At 37.9% G+C, this 16,857-nt stretch overlaps 1 protein-coding gene across 14 annotated transcripts in view; it reads left to right on the top strand.

Moving 5' to 3' along the window:
* CDKAL1 (CDK5 regulatory subunit associated protein 1 like 1) overlaps positions 1-16,857 on the top strand; it is a 612,104-nt gene that overhangs the window by 163,465 nt on the left and 431,782 nt on the right. For all 14 annotated transcript variants that reach the window (XM_070515582.1, XM_070515574.1, XM_070515583.1 and 11 more), the window contains one exon: positions 8,584-8,632. In XM_070515582.1, the coding sequence (XP_070371683.1) occupies positions 8,584-8,632 (49 nt within the window). The remainder of the gene's footprint in view (positions 1-8,583; positions 8,633-16,857) is intronic.

Raw genomic sequence — 16,857 nt, 5'->3', positions numbered from 1 at the left:
AAAATAGAGGAAGATGGTCATAGATGTTAGTTCAGGGCTAATCTTCCTCAGCAAAAAAAAAAAAAAAAAAAGGAAGAAGAATAGTCTTTGCACATTTTGAATAGGATTAGCCTGAGCAATGCTGTTGAAATTGTTCTGTTAACCCTCCAGAGACTTCCTTTTGCAAGTAGAATAAAATCTAAACTACATGGCAAGAGCTACAAGGTCTCACATAATCTTTCTCCCCTAATTATCTGGCTTCATCTTCTACCAGTCTGCCCTTCATTCGCCATCATTTCTGTCTCTCAGCCCTTATATGTACTTTTCTGCCTGGAGATTCACAATGATGCTTCTGTCTTGTGGTTCAGGTCCTAGGATTAATGCTATCTGTTAAGAGCGTTACCTGGACCACTGGAGCAAAATTGCCCTCTCCACCTCCTGCCACCCCCAGATTTTATTTTCTTTATATGATCTGTCATGATGGGAAATGAATGTTTTCAGTTGTTTACAGGTTTGTCTCCTACAACTAGAACGTAAGACCCCTGAAGAAGGGACTTGGTGTTTTTCATCCTTATGTCCCCAGTTCCTAGAACAATGCATAGGGCTTGGTTGGTGCTTAGTAGACATTTGTGAAGTGAATGCATGCACACTGGTGGTGATTTGTCAGGGGGGTAGTTTGGAGGAATAGTTGTTGCCTGGGTCTCTAGAAAGTCCAGGTTCAGTTGGATAGCATTCTGTGATCATTTAGTAGTGACCTCTGGGCGTATAGGAAAAGGGAAATTCATGAAATGTGCCTGCCACCTGTGTGCCTTTCCTGGATAAGATCCACTAAGAATATGTGACAAGAATTTAGCTGCATAGCCCTGTGCCTCAGTTCCCTCAGCCTTGGAAGTAACAGTAGTATCCACTGCCTAGGCATGTTATGAGGATTAAATGTGATAGTGTCTGTGACGTGTTAGCACAGAGCCTGGAACATAGTAATTGCTTAAGGAATGTGAGCTATCGCTGTGTTACTACTGGTCATTAACTTATCTACCCGCTGGTTGTTCAGAAAAAAAAGATACTTGAAGTGCATACTAATGCAGAACCTCTAACTGCGGAACGGTATCAGCTTATTCCCTGACTGGACTTTTTTTAGCCTAATTGACAAAATTGTGTTTGAGCTGTGTGTTAGTTTCCTAGGGCTGTCATAACAAATCACCACAAACTGGGTGGCTAGCTTAGCTGTACTCTAAACCTGCACTTTCCAGTATGGTAGCCAGTAGCCATATGTGACTGTTTAAATTAATGAAAATTAAAATTCAGTTCCTCAGTCACAGTAACCACAATTCAAGTCTGCAGTTAACTACATGTGGCTAGTGGCTCCCATGTTGGACAGCACAGCATATAAACATTTCCATCATTGTAGAAAGTTCTATTGGGTAGCACTGCTCTAAACAATTAGGCGATTTCGGAATAACACTTGTATTTGCTTTAGGCGCTTTGTATAGGTTTGTTGCTTCAGTATATGTTTAGTTATAAATTTGGAGTAGTTCATAATAGCTGAATACAATATTTTTATGGATTTCTTTTAAAAGTTCTGCAGCAGAGTGACTCATTAATGTTATTTATGAATTGTTTATTCACTAGCTCCTTTCTTCATTGTCGAGAGCATATGGAGTCAGTAATAGAACATACTGCATGTCCTTTTTTTCCTGTATATTTATAACTAAGTGCCTGAAGGACACAAGATACTGTTTTATTTATTTTATTTGAATTATATGCCAGAGACTAAGCTCTTGTGTATTCAGGGCTACAATTTATAGTATTAATTAAGAACAGCTTTCCTTTTCTGCCCAGAATGAATTCAATATATTCTTCATTACTCCACGTGACTCTTGAGTGTGTTCTTTCACTCATGATTGTTTTTTCTTCTCTTCCTGCCTGCCACCCTGTGCTTTTTTGCCTCCTGACTTCTCCCTCTTCCATTTAACTACCCCTCCCCTGACTCTGCTTTCCCTTATTTCTGCCTCCCCTTGTGTCTTTCATTTTCTCCCACTGCTTCCTCCAATATCCACCTTACCAGAAATGGAAATGAGACAATATTTTCTTTAAATCATTTAATGAACTTCTGCCCTGTTTGTAATCAAATGCTTTTCTTTTTCTTAAAGTTTGCTAGACCATTCTTTTGAAAGTCCTGGGGTTCTCCCACACCACTCAGTGATTAAATTATCATGTGTAGGCGGTATCCATTTCTCTGCCATAAAAGCAAATGTAATCAAGTACTTTTTTAAAACCAGAGAATGTATTTTCAACTGTATACATTCAATCAAATTTTGTGTGACGTTAAGGGTAAAAGACAATTGCTATTTCTTCAATACACACACATACATACACACATACTTAAACTTTTATTTTGACATAATTTCACACTCACAGAAAAGTTGCAAATATAAAGAATTACCATATTCTCTTTATCCAGATTCCGCAAGTGTTAATATTTTAACGTTTGCTTATCATTCTCTTTTTATATGTGCACATTCTTTTCTGATCCCTTTTGAGAGTAAGATGCAGAGGTGATGCTCCTTTACTTCTGACTGTTCCTGTATTTCAGAAGCAAGGATATTCTCTTACAGCACTGTAGGACAATTATAAAAATCAGGAAATTGACATTGAAACAGTATTAGAGTTAGTGTGCAGACCTTATTCAAATCTTGCCAATTGTCCCAGTAACGTCCTTTATAGGAAAAGGAAAATCTCAGATCCAAAGTTGCATTCATTATCAGGTCTCTGTAGTCTCCTTTAATTTGGAACATTTCCTCAGTTTTCCCTTGAGTTGCAGACCTTGACGTTAGAACATTTGACCACCTTCAACGTTTTTTTGTAATAACAGCTTTTTTGAGGTGTAATTCACACACCATACAGTTGTCCCATTTAAAGTGTGTAATTCAATGGTTTCTAATATGTTCACAGAGTCATGTGATCATCACGACCAACTTCAGAATATTTTCATCACTCCAGAAAGAAACTCAGGACTCCTTAGCAGTCCCTCTCATTTCTTTCACCACCCGTCATAGGCAATCGCTAATCTACTTTATGTCTGAACATTTCCCTCTTCTGGCCATTTCATATACATAGAATTATGCAGTATTTGACTTTTTTTGTCTGGCTTCTTTCACTGAGCATGATGTCTTAGCTTAGGTCAATATGTTATTCCTCTTTATGGTTTAATGCTATTTCATTATATGGTTATACCAACTTTTGTTTATCCCTTCATCAGTTAATGAAACTTGGGTTGTTTTTACATTTTACTTATTAGAAATAATGCTGCTATGAACATTCCTGTACAAGTTTTTGTGTGGACATATGTTTTCATTTCTGTTGGGCGTATACTTCGGATTGGAATTCCTGGATCATATGGTAACTATGTTTCACTGTTTGAGACTCTGCCAGACTGTTTTCCAGAGCAACTGTACCGTCTTACTACACTTTTACTAGCAATGTGTCAGGGTTCCAATTTCTACATATCCTTGTCCACACTTATTATTGTCTGACTTTTTGATTATAGCCATCCTAGTGGGTCTGAAGTAGTATCCCATTATGGTAAAATATCCTTAACATAAAATTTACTATTTTAACTGATTTTAAGTGTATGGTTCAGTGGCATTAAGTCCATTCACACTGCTGTGCAACAATCTCATCATCCATCTCCAGAATGATTCATCTTTCCAAATAGAAAATCTATACCCATTAAAGAATAACTCCCCACTCTTCCATTGTGGTTTGATTAAAATTCCCTTTTTGGCTAATGATGTTGAACATCTTTTCATGTGCTTATTGGCCATTTGAATGTCTTCCTTGGAGAACTGTCTATTCAGATCTTTTGCCCATTTTTAAATAGTTTGTCTTTTTTTTTTTTTGAGGAAGATTAGCCCTGAGCTAACTACTGCCAGTCCTCCTCTTTTTGCTGAGGAAGCCTGGCCCTGAGGTAACATCCGTGCCCATCTTTCTCTACTTTATATGTGGGACACCTACCACAGCATGGCGTGCCAAGCGGTGCCATGTCCACACCCAGGTTTGCCGGCAAACCCCGGGCCGCTGAGGAGCGGAACGTGCGAACTTAACCGCTGTGCCACCAGACCAGCCCCGGTTTGTCTTTTTATTGTTGAGTTGTAGGAGTTATTTATATATTCTAGATAGAAGTCCCTTATCAAATTTATGATTTGCAAAAATTTTCTTCCGTTTTCTATGTTGTCGTCTTACTTTTTTGATGGTGTCCTTTGTACCAAGGGGTTTTAATTTTGATAATGTCCAGTTTATCTTTTTTCTTTTGTTGCTCATGCTTTTGGTGTAATATCTAAGAAACCATTGTCTAATCCAAGGTTCGTCTAGATTTATGGCCCCATTTTCTTCTAAGAATTTTATAGTTTTAGCTTACCCCCAGCTTTTTAACCTTTTGACTGTTTCCTCGACATGTTACCCTTACTCTTCTGTAAGGTTACTGCGTCTTATTCAGTCCATGGGCTACAGCACTGGGTACAAGACTCCCTTTGGGCTGTTGTATCTCCAATGGCATAGGACAGCATTTTTGTTTTGGATCCATTGTTGGATTATCTCATATCGTACTCCTTTTATTCTCTGTCTTCCAGCTTCAACTGGTATCTTTCTCATTCACCCACATTCTCTGAAACATTTGACCAACTTTTCCCTCCTTATCCTACCCATGTCTCTAATATCATTGGCTGTCTGAGTGTCCATGTGTAATGTCTCACCAACACTGTAAGCTCTCACTTCCTTACTTCACAACTCCAGTAGTTATCACCTTCATCCTGTTTCAGCCACTTTTTCTCATGACCAGATCTTGGATCTTGCTGTTCTTCAAAAATCCTAAATACCTGTATCCAGACTCTGATTATAACGTCCTATCCTCTTTTCTCCTTTTTCCTCTCTCCTTTTTCACCCTCCCTTTTCTATCTTCCTTCCTTCCCCCAACCCCCAGCCACTTCATTTCTACTTTCTGGCTCTGCTTCTTTCCCTATCTGACCTATTCCCTAAGCTTTGTCTTATCCAAAAAGCATAGTTAATTTACTTTCTTCCATATTCTTCAGGTTCATCCTATAAGTCTCTTTAGTTCTGTTTCCCCAGCCCTTTGAGCCATCCTGATATATGTTTGATGTTCACTAAATGATGAGTGAATGAATGAATGAATGATGGAATGAACAAACCTTGCATCAATCCATTTATCTAACTGTTTGGCTCCTACTCAAGAACTGCTGGGCCCTGAGAAAAATTACAGCTGTACATGGAGGCATTGTTAAAAAAATTCATAGTCTCTTATTTGGCCAGACAGTACTGTGATAACTAGTACTGTCTGGCATTTTTTTGTGTCCCTAGTCATCACTTCTTTTAACAGGTGTTAAACTTACAACAGATATTTTAAACATTCATTCTATTCTTGTATAACAGTGTGCTTTCTCACTCATAGCAGATGAATTTGCTTCTTATTTCCCTGAGAGAGTTGAGGCCAACAGGTGGGATACTTACTTAGCATCCTTTCTGACTTTCATGAGGGTACTCCCATCTATTCCCCTGCTTTTCTCCTAACCCCTTGTTCAGAAGATGATGACTTGGCCTCTCTCCCATTCTTGACTTGTGTCTCTATGTGTTTTTTGGATCTTACCCTCTCTACTTCCTGAGGGACTGAACTTCATCAACTATTTCTTCTATCTTCAGCTCCTTTTTCTCGGTGGCCTTTCTCCCCTCAGCATGTAAACTTCATAAAACAAAAAAGAAATAGTTAAATATACCATCACATGTATACTCAATTTCCTCTAACTACTAGGAGTCCTCTTTTTCTTTCCCTTGTGACCCACCTTTTTGTAAGACTAGTCTGTATTTGGTGGTCTGGTGCTTAAGATTTGGTGCTCTCACCACCTCAGCCCAGATTTGTCTCCCGGGGCAGGGAACCACATTACCTGTCGGTCATCTGTCGGTTGTCATACCGTGGTGGCTGCATGTTGCTGTGATGCTGAAAGCTATGCGACCAGGATTTCAAATAGCAGGGTCACCCATGGTGGACAGACTTCAGCAGAGCTTCCAGATTAAGACAGTCTAGGAAGAAGAACCTGGCCACCCACTTTTGAAAAAATTGGCCGTAAAAACCCTATGAATAGCAGTGGAGCATTGTCTGATACAGCACTGAAAGGGGAGAGGATAGCATGAAAAGATTGGGCAGGGTTCTGCTTTGCTGTACACAAGGTCACTAGGAGTCAGCATTGACTCGACGGCACTAATGGCAAAGTCTATATTAGCTGTCACCATTTTCTTTTCTTTCTTTCTTTTTTTTTTTTTTGTGGAAGATTAGCCCTGAGCTAATATCTGCTGCCAACCCTCCTCTTTTTTCCTGAGGAAGGCTGGCCCTGAGCTAACGTCCGTGCCCATCTTCCTCCACTTTATATGTGGGACACCTACCACAGCATGGCTTGCCAAGTGGCGCCATGTCCACACCCAGGATCCAAACTGGCGAACCCCAGGCCACCAAAACGGAACGTGTGCACTTAGCCACTGCACCACTGGGCCGGCCACACCATTTTCTTATTTATAACTTATTACTACTGAACTCACTGCTTCCCCTGGATTCGTTGACCCCCTTGCTGTTAAATCAGGCATACCCATTCTCGTCTGTATGTTACTTGTTATCTCTGTGGCATTTCACACTGTTGGCTACTTCCTCCTCTTTGAATTCTCTTGTTATCCTGGCTTTGATCGCATTCTGTAAGGAAACCACATGGCCTCTCTTAATAAAACTAGAACCTGATGGTTGCAGTGGTTCCAGGTGGACACATCTACAGTTAGATAGGTTTGTTTGGAACTAAAGAGCCAACGTTCTCTGAAATTTGCTTTGCTTTGGCAATTTCTCAATAATGATTGCTCCTGCTACTGTCGTGCTGAGCTGAATGGTCAAAGGCAGAGTTGGATAGTGTATTCTCACAAGTCTTTTCTTATTTCCTAGAAGACACTGATGCCAAAGGAATATTTTAAAGAGATTTGCTTTTCCACTTTTAATAAAGTCTTTTAAAAGGTTTCCTGTCTCAGTTGAGTTCATTGCAGCATTGTTCTATAATAATGAAAGATTAGAAATAACATAAAGGTCTATCAATAGGGGAATGGATGAATTCATTATAGTATATCTCTACATGAGATACTAGGCAGCTAATAAAATTAATGAAGTAGACTTCTATATGCTTATGATACATAGGAAAAAGAATCATGGGGGCTGGCCATGTGGCCGAGTGGTTAAGTTTGCGCACTCTGGTTTGGTGGCCCAGGGTTTCACTAGTTCGGATCCTGGATGTGGACCTAGCAGTGCTCATCAAGCCATGCTGAGGTGGTGTCCCACAGAGCACAGCCAGAAGAAGCTACATCTACAATATACAACTATGTACTGGAGGGCTTTGGGGAGAAGGAGGAGGAGACGGAGAAGGGGACCGGGAAGGGGATGGGCAACAGGTTAGCTCAGCTGCCAAGCTTTAAAAAAAAAGAAAAAGAAACTAGGGTCAGGTGTATTATTTTATCTATTATGTATCTATCTATCTCATAATTTGTAAGAAAAAAAGAAAAAACTGCAGAACTGTATAAATGTTTACCACTGGAAAACGTCTTGGTATCTATTCATCAAACTATTATGAGTAATTTCATCTGAGGAGTAGAAGATGTTGTGGATTACTTTATTTCCTCTTTATATTTCTATTTTGTTTGAATTTTTTCAGTGAAAATGTATTTCTTCTGTAGTAAAACAATGATAATCTGAGGATTTTTAAACTAGAGGTAATATTAACTTATGACCTATTCTTTCTTGACTTTCTCTCTTCCTTTAGCTTCTTGGACTACAATCCTTGCTGTTTTTCATTTTCCTTGTAGCTCTAGCTGCTCTCACTCAGTCTCCTTAGTGGGCTTCTCATATCTTCATCCTGTTTATCCCTCAAGAGTCACCTTTGTTTCTCTAAGAAGCGTTCCCGATCACTCAGTCAGATTTGATTACCTTTCCTCTGTGTTCCCATGGCACCCTGGGAAGTCCTCCTTAGTCACTGGTGTCCAGGGCAGGAGCTGTTATTACTTGACTTTGTATTCCATGGACCTGAGCCCAGTATGCAAGCACGTGGTAGAAATTCATTAAAAGGGGTTTCAGTATTAAAATAATACAGCATAGGATTTGGGGTAGATCTCCTTCATACCAGCATGTCCTTTTGTGTGGATTGTTACTTTATGCCTTTTTTCTTGAAGCTCTGTGTGAAGAGACATGTTTTAATTAAACTTCAGTTTCTGTCTCAGGACATGTTTAGATTGTGTTGATAGGCTGTCCTAGCAGAACTCCAGGCAGTTTAGTTAAATGTAATAGGATTTCTTCAGTTATCATCAGAGGACAGGACAGTGATCATTTCATATGTCGTTGTAACACAAAACGTTAATACTGAATATTTTTATAGTATCTCTAAATGCATTAATTAAAGAAAACCTGTTTTGTGTGCTTAGAAAATGTTACATTGACTCAAGCAGAAGAATAAACACAAATTAATATTTCTTCTCCATGTAAATTGCTTGCCTAACAGTTTGTTTTCTTTTTAGGTTCAACAGATAGATCGAGTGGTAGAAGTGGTGGAGGAAACAATTAAAGGTAATTGTTGAAAGTAAGATAAGCAGACGTATATATTGTTTGAACTATATTATGAAAATACCTTCTAGTTAACATTTATTTAGCATCTTTATGAAAGTTATTGTTTTAGATATAAACTCATAAAATTTTTTTTCCTTGACAACTCCATGCATTGACCAATCCAGTATAGGAGGCATATATTTGATTGGCTTATAAATGCGTCAGGTCATAGTCTTTTTTTTTTTTTAAGTTCACTTTTATTTTTGTGTAAAGTAGATTTAATTGAAATATCAGATCAGGAAGATAGAATTTAATCAATTTTAAAGTGAAATGATTTTATTTGCATTTTTTGCAGTTTTATTGAGATATAAATGACATTTGCATGTTTTCATATCACATAATTAATTGAAGTTATCTTTTTTTAAAGTACTTTTAAAAGTTGTAGTCAATTTTTTTTTTTAATTTTATTTTTTTCCTTTTTCTCCCAAAGCCCCCCAGTACATAGTTGTATATTCTTCGTTGTGGGTCCTTCTAGTTGTGGCATGTGGGACGCTTCCTCAGAGTGGCTTGATGAGCGATGCCATGTCCACGCCCAGGATTCGAACCAACGAAACACCAGGCCACCTGCAGCAGAGCGCACAAACCCAACCACTTGGCCACGGGGCCAGCCCCAGTTGTAGTCAATTTTGATAACCTCTTCTGCATGTGATTTTTGTAGTTATGCTAGGAAATAGAATTATACTTTCTTTCATTAGCCAGTGTTCTTTAAAACAGATTCGTATTGTGAAGTCGTCGAGAAACGAGCCATCCTTAATTCTGTGGTTTAGTTTCTAAATATTTGTAGTCTACTTTTCCTCTGTTAGAGTAGTACAAATGAAAGCAGTAATATGATATTGAAATATTAAGTTAAAACAATTGAAGTTCTCACTTAAAATTTTAACCATTTGGTTATAAATGAGAATTTTATGTTTTAAAAAAAAGACTACTTCCACCAAATTGAGATTTTTAACCACATGCTTTTCCTACTGACTTACATCTACTACCTTCCACATGTTGTTATTCATGGATTTCCAATGTTTGATTTATTTGATGGCCACAGAATATAAGAAGTAGACTATACCTTAATTTTCTTTGAAATTCCAAATTAAATAAAGTATCATGATTAGAAATTTATAACCGTGGTAATTTTGAATATTGTTTCAAACTATACCTCAACCCCCTCTTAGAGAATCTAGAAGTGCTAACATTGGGGCTGGCCCAGTGGCACAGTGGTTAAGTTCGTGCACTCTGCTTCAGTGGCCCGGGGTTCACCAGTTTGGATCCTGGGTGCGGACCTACACACCAGTTATCAAGCCATGCTGTGGCAGGCATCCCACATATAAAATAGAGGAAGCTGGGCACAGATGTTAGCTCAGGGTCAATCTTCTTCAGCAAAAAAAGAGGAGAATTGGTGGCGGATGTTAGCTCAGGGCTAATAGTCCTCAAAAAAAAAAAAGTACTAGCATTTATTGTGGACTTACAGCGTGACAGGCACTATGCTAAGTTCCTCACGTGGATTGTCATTTAATCTTTACAACAATTTAATCTTACAACTGGGAGTGAAGTGAGTATGAATATTTTCCTCATTTTTCAGGTGAGGAAGTTGAGGCACAGGAGTGCACAGCTAGTGAGTGGCAGAGTAGGGACTTGAGTCCGGGCAGGCTGGCTCCAATGCCTGTGCTCTGAAGTTTGACTTCATTCACAGTGTACTCTGACTTCTCTGCTCTCTCCCAGTTGAGAATAACTGCCATGATGGTTGTTCAATTGAGCTTCTTAAAGCAACAGTGCTTCAGGATGCTTGAGGGTGTTGTTGCTGATTTATCTTCTGTCTTGAGTACCAGGCACATACTGGCCATGCAATTTTTTTTTTTTTTTTTTAAGGATTCACACCTGGGCTAACAACTGTTGCCAATCTTTTTTTTTTTTTCCTGCTTTATCTCCCCAAACCCCCCCATACACAGTTGTATATCTTAGTTGCAGGTCCTTCTAGTTGTGGGATGTGGGACGCCGCCTCAACGTGGCCTGACGAGCAGTGCCATGTCCGCGCCTAGGATCCGAACCCTGGGCCGCCGCAGCGGATCGCACGAACTTGACCACTCGGCCACGGAGCCGGCCCCACAATTTTTTTTTTTAAATAATTAATGGTAGTGAAGATAACACAGGAGAAAATCTGGGTGACCTTGTGTATGGCGTTGACTTTTTAGATGCAACACTAAAGGCATGATCCATGAAAGAAAGAATTAATGAACTGCACTTGAGTAAAATTAAAAACTTATGCTTTGCAAATAACACTATAAGAGATTGAGAAGACAAGCCACAGACTGGGAGAAAATACTTGCAAACAATATTTCTGAAGAAAGACTATTATCTAAAATATATAAAGAACTCTTAAAACTCAACAATAAGAAAATAAACAACCCAGTTAAAAAATGGGTCAACTACCTTATCAGACACCTCACCAAAGAAGATATACAGATGGCAGATAAGCATATGAAAAGGTGCTCCACATCACGTGTCATCAGGGAAATGCACATTTAAACAACAGTGGGATACCGCTGCACACCTATTTGATGCATTCACCAGCCGGGAAGCTCTCCAGACCCGATCATTTAGAGTTTTTAATGGAGACTTCATTACATAGGCATGATTGATTAAATTATTGGGAATTGGTGATTGGATTTATTGTCCAGCCCCTCTCCCCTCCCTGAAGGTTGAGGGATGGGACTGAAAGTTCCAGTCCTCTAATCACATGGTTGATTCCTCTGGCAACCCACCTCCATCCTCCAAGAGTTACCTTATTAGCATAAATTCAGATATGATTGAAAAGGGCTTATTATGAATTAGAAAAGATGCTCCTCTCCCTCCTATCACTCAGGAAATTATAAGAGTTTTAGGAGCTCTGTACCAGGAACTGGAAATGAATATCAAATATCTATTTCTTATTATAGTCATGTGTTGCTTAACTATGGGGATATTTTCTGAGAAATGCATTGTTAGGTGATTTCGTCATTGTGTAAACATCATGGGGTATGCTGACACAAACCTAGATAGTATAGCCTAATATACACCTAGGCTATATGGAACTAATCTTATGGGACCACCGTAGTATATGTGGTCTATTGTTGATCAAACTGATGTTGTGCAGCACATGAATGTATATCACAGAAGGCCTGTCACTTCCAGGTTGGGTTAATTAGGGATGCCTTCTCACTGAAGAGTTTCAGCTTGAGTGGATTTGTTAGGTAGACTGCAATTGGGTTTAATTGTGAGTATCTGTAGCAAGAGATGAGTTGAAGATGAAGTTCATGGGGATGTCCGTTGACAGATTGGTTTGAGGGTGGGAAGTCTGATGAATTAAGTCTTACTTAGTAATGCTACAAGAAAATTTTAGAGAGGGAAGAAATAATTTTGATAGGTGCCCTTAATTTGCAGATGAGGAAGCTGAGTTAAGAAGGGGTTAAGTAACTTGTCTGAGATCTCCTGGTTAGTGAGATCTGGGCCTGACAGTGAACTTACATTCTTTTCTTTCTATTTCTATTGCCAATACTTCATTTAGACAGCACAAGTTAGTGAAATAATGTGGCCTTTGTAGCAGTTAAGTAGTTGTTGGTTTTTTTCAGCAAGTTACTTTTCTGAGGCTTAGTTTTCTCAGTTTAAAATGGAGAGGATTAAATGGATAAGATTTTTGAGGTACCCTGGACATATAGGAGATCAATTCATGTTAATGTTTATTTTTTACTATCTCCTTAATGCCTAACTGCTGGAATAATCTACCTGACCGTTACTATCGGTGACTCTCCTTTCAATCTGGCTATATACACTGCTACTGTTATGGGATTATTTTATTCTCCTGCATGTGTACCTTCAGTGGTTGCCTATTACCTTCCAAATTAATTTGTGACTTCTTAGCGTGATCTTAATTATCTTCTACCCCATTCTATCATTTTCACTTTTTCTTCCTTTAATTCCATACATACCTTTTGCTCCAGCCAACTGTGCTATTTGATGTTTCTTGTATATTATTTGCATTTTGCTTTGCATTCATTCTTAGGGTCCTGCGCAGAAGTGGATACGTTCTGTTTGCTCTTCCAGGTCTATTCTCCACCCTTCTCCACCTTGATGTGTGTCCATGGAGGCTGACTTGTAGACTGTGTCAGTAGAATCCTTGCTATCTGGTGTCTAGTCTAGTTGGGTTTTGATAATTGGAGGTTGGAGGTGTGACTAGAGTGTGAGATAGGAGTATTTGTTCTCCTCTCTCACTCCCTCTTTCCATGCTCATCCTGGCTTGGTTCCTTCCCTCACCCGAAGGCCACAGCTTCTCTCAGTGGCCCTCTCTCTTCATCTCGTTTTCCGAGTTCCTGTAACTGTTCCCTTCCTTTGCTTTCTCAGGCCTGGGGTGGAAACAGCACCCCATTGTTGCTAGCCTGAGAGTATTGCATTGTCTCTTGTTAGTTTTCTTAACCTTGCCAAACTTTAGTAAATAGTCCCTTTATTAAAATCTCTTCAGTTATGCAGTGTGCCATCTGCTTTGCTGGGATCCTGATTGATAAATGCTCCGTGGAGAAGCAGGGCTCTGCCCAGAAGGGCCAGATGGAAGACAGCCTGACAAGAGGGCTTTGCCATAACTGTCTTACTTCCACATTTGATTCCTGTTGGGCTCTCTTCGTATGTCTTCTTGAAAGAGGTTTGAACATACAGCCTCTGCCACAGCCTGTTTGCATTCTTCTTGTTGCTTCTTATATTATACCAAGTAATGTTTTAAAAAACATTAATAAGATACATTGATGCTGAATGATTTAAACCTATTGTAATTAATATACATAACATACGTACAAAGCATATTCCATTTGTATCTGTCTTGGTTGGAGCAAAATGGAAAATTTCAAGTTATTCTGAATGAATCCTCATTATTTCAATAGTGGCCTGAAAATTCCAGCCATTTAGAGTGTTTGCTTTAGGAGAGACCAGATTATAATGAATTTAGGATTTTCTTCTGTATCATCTTGATAATTCAACAAGATATGTAACTGACTCTAAGGGAGGAAGTGTGGTGTTTAAAGAATTTACCTTCATTTCTTTCTTTTAAAAATACTCGAATGTACCTTTGTCTTGGTTTACATGGTCATTAAAACCTTTTGTTTTTTGTATGAAAGCTCTGAAGGAAATATAAGTCTGTGTTTCTTCTGATATGTGTACATGAAGTCCTCTAAACAAAAAAATCTTAAAAAATTCTTATCTTTGTAAAAGATAGTCTGATTGGGTAACTTAAGACAAATGATTGCAAATAAATATTGCCTATTGAAACTAGAAAAGTGTTTTTACTATTAAGTCATATTTCTTCCCCAGCAAACCTCTAATAAAAGAGGTCTCTATTGTTATTAATATGTTTGCTGGTATTTCATTCAGTGTGATTCCAAATGCCTCCGGTGTTGGTGATTCAAGACTTTCCCACTATGGTACATCTGCAAGTTTAATTGATTTTCTGTTTCCCCTAACTTCTCGGTAATTGATGTGATCTTGGATTAGACCAGCCCAGATTCCCAGGGTACTTCACCAAACAGCTCTTTCTTACTTAACACATTGCTATTCATCTTCACTCTGTCAGATTCTGTACTTTGCATCTGATGCTAATTCAGTGTATAAACTCTTTGTAAATTGAGACTGGAAGGCAGAACTATATCAAGTGTAGTTTTATCAGTGTTAATGACTGAGTAACCTCCCTACAAAGTCCAGTGGACATTTGCTTGAGGATGTTTTTCAAACTTAATAATTAAGTGAATTGAGCTTGGCTGTGTCGCATGGTAGCTCTGGGACCACAAAAACACATCTGCTTTCTCAGTGTTTGCTTTTCAAAAAAATAGTTTTATTGATTTTCAAAATATGCTTTTTTGAAAGAACACTTTTATGCATCCTCTCATTATGTGTAATCTCTGATACAGTTACTGTAGTCTAAATATAGTGGGAAAAGTTGTGTGTTCATTTTACATATTGGGAATACTTCCAGTCTCAGTGGTGTAATTAAATAGGTGATAACTTCTAACTTCTAATAAGTAAAAGCCAGAAATTTATTGCTGTTATTTACTTAGGTTTTTCCAATGAGCCTGTTTAAGTTTATGTACTATGTTAATATGTGATTACTGTTTGGTACCCATTGCATATTGCCGTCTTCTGAAATGCATCAGTTTATGTCCTTTCTTATCCTTTCACCTTTCTCTCCCCAAATTAACAATAGCATTCTAATTTTACTTATTTGTCCTCTATACTTCTGTATATGTTATTTGTAGAGTGAATTTCTTTTTATTCATTGTCTCTCTCTTAGATAGATACAAAGCATAATAGTTTTAGAAATGAGAATAGGCAAATTTCTTTATGGTCCCAAACAGCAAAGTTCTACCACAGGACTTTCAGTTGATTTTCTGCATCACTTTATTCCATCATGGCTGGTTTGGAGTAATGGTGGAAAGAACTGTCTCTCAGAGAAACCACCGTGTCATGTCTTGTCTGTATTTCTATAACTTTATTACATAAATTATCAGTCCTGTTTCCAACCCCACACATACTGAGTAACCTCAGTTTTATCTGCTACAAAATATCCAGTAGGTTCTCTTGAAAGAGTCTTCCTTAAACATTATAAATCGTCATGTTTACTGTTTTAAAAAAAATAAAAGTAATTAAGTAACTTTTTTATCCAATATTTCTCTGTCATTAAAGCTTTTAAAACTAAAGTAAATGCTTGAATGTGTCCCCCAGGTAGATTCTCCTGCTTTATGATGGCTTCAGAATTGTTTTATATGTTTTTGGTTTGTCTTAAATTTAATTACACTGCTTTAGGTGTGTTCATCACTTATGTTTCCTTTTCCATTCAAAGATGCGTTTTCTCATGGTTTGAAACCACCTTTTATTATTAATGGAATTTATTTATGTGAAGACTTGGATATTTCATTAAGTTTTGATTTCTCCAATCCAGGGTGGGGATAGGGAGCATGATGTTGAATAGTTTGTTAGGTTGATGATCTTACTGTAGTTTTCACGTAACACACTGTTATAATGGTTCACTGGGTTTGATTATTCAAAACAAGGAAAGGAAATTACTTTTAGCTTGAACCTCTCAGGCTTCCCATGACCCAACCCTTCTGTTAGTGGTCCCACTGATTTGTCTGGTCAAGTAGCCCCATCCTCCCTTGTTTAAATATTAACAAGGACTTGCCTACTGTGAAATTGGGCTTACATGTTAACTCTTGATAGTGCCTTGGCAGATTGCATGAAAGTGAGACTATAAGTATTGTTGAATTCTCAAAAAATGTGTTATTGTAGTCTAGACTTTTGTGAAAATTGCTAATGTAAAACAGTTTATAAAGTTTGAACAACCTGATTTTAAGTTTGTATATTAATCATTTTTATTTCGGATATTTGGTATTTTCAGATGTAACAATTTCTGAGTCCCAAGATTCTAATTTCTAATTTCTATTTAATCTAATAGGAGTTGTTGTTTAGTAAAAAATGCTAAGTAGGGACTGGCCCAGTGATGTAGTGGTTAAGTTTGCGCAATCCATTTCTATGGCTCAGGGTTCGCAGGTTCAGATCCTGGGTACGGGCCTACCACTGCTCATAAAGCTATGCTCTAGAGGCATCCCACGTAAAATAGAGGAAGATTGGCACAGATGTTAGCTCAGAGCCAGTCTTCCTCACAAAGAAAAATAAAAAGCCAAGTAGATCAATTAATCCTGTTTTGAGGCTCTCATAGAAAACATGAAAATTAATGTAGTTTTTAAAAAAGTTAATATACTTAAAAAGGAAATTTTTTTCATATGATGTTCTTTCCTTATTATAACTAACTCTTAAGAGAGTTGGCATGTGGTACACTGCTTTTATACTCTGCATGCATATTATATGTGCTTTATTATGCATCTGGAAAAGTTTTAGTCTTCATTTAAAGAATCTGCTATTTTTGTTTAGTTAAATGTAGTGAGAATAGTTGGGGCTATAAACTTAGAGAAAATACTAGCAGCTTCATTACATTTTTCAAATAGAGGATGAAGTTGTAGGTTAATTGCGGTATTTTCTGTTTCGGGTTGACTTTTTTAATACAATAGTAAATTGTATTGTGTTGGTAATTCTCTTTTAGTACTTTAGAGCTGAGTTCCCCAAAAATAGAAATATAAAGTGGAAACTAGGTCATATGGGAGATGCAATATCTAAAACTTCAG

The sequence above is a fragment of the Equus asinus genome, chromosome 8 (genome assembly GCF_041296235.1).
Source record: "Equus asinus isolate D_3611 breed Donkey chromosome 8, EquAss-T2T_v2, whole genome shotgun sequence".
Lineage (NCBI taxonomy): Eukaryota > Metazoa > Chordata > Mammalia > Perissodactyla > Equidae > Equus > Equus asinus.
This window is presented reverse-complemented; position numbering and strand designations above follow the sequence as displayed.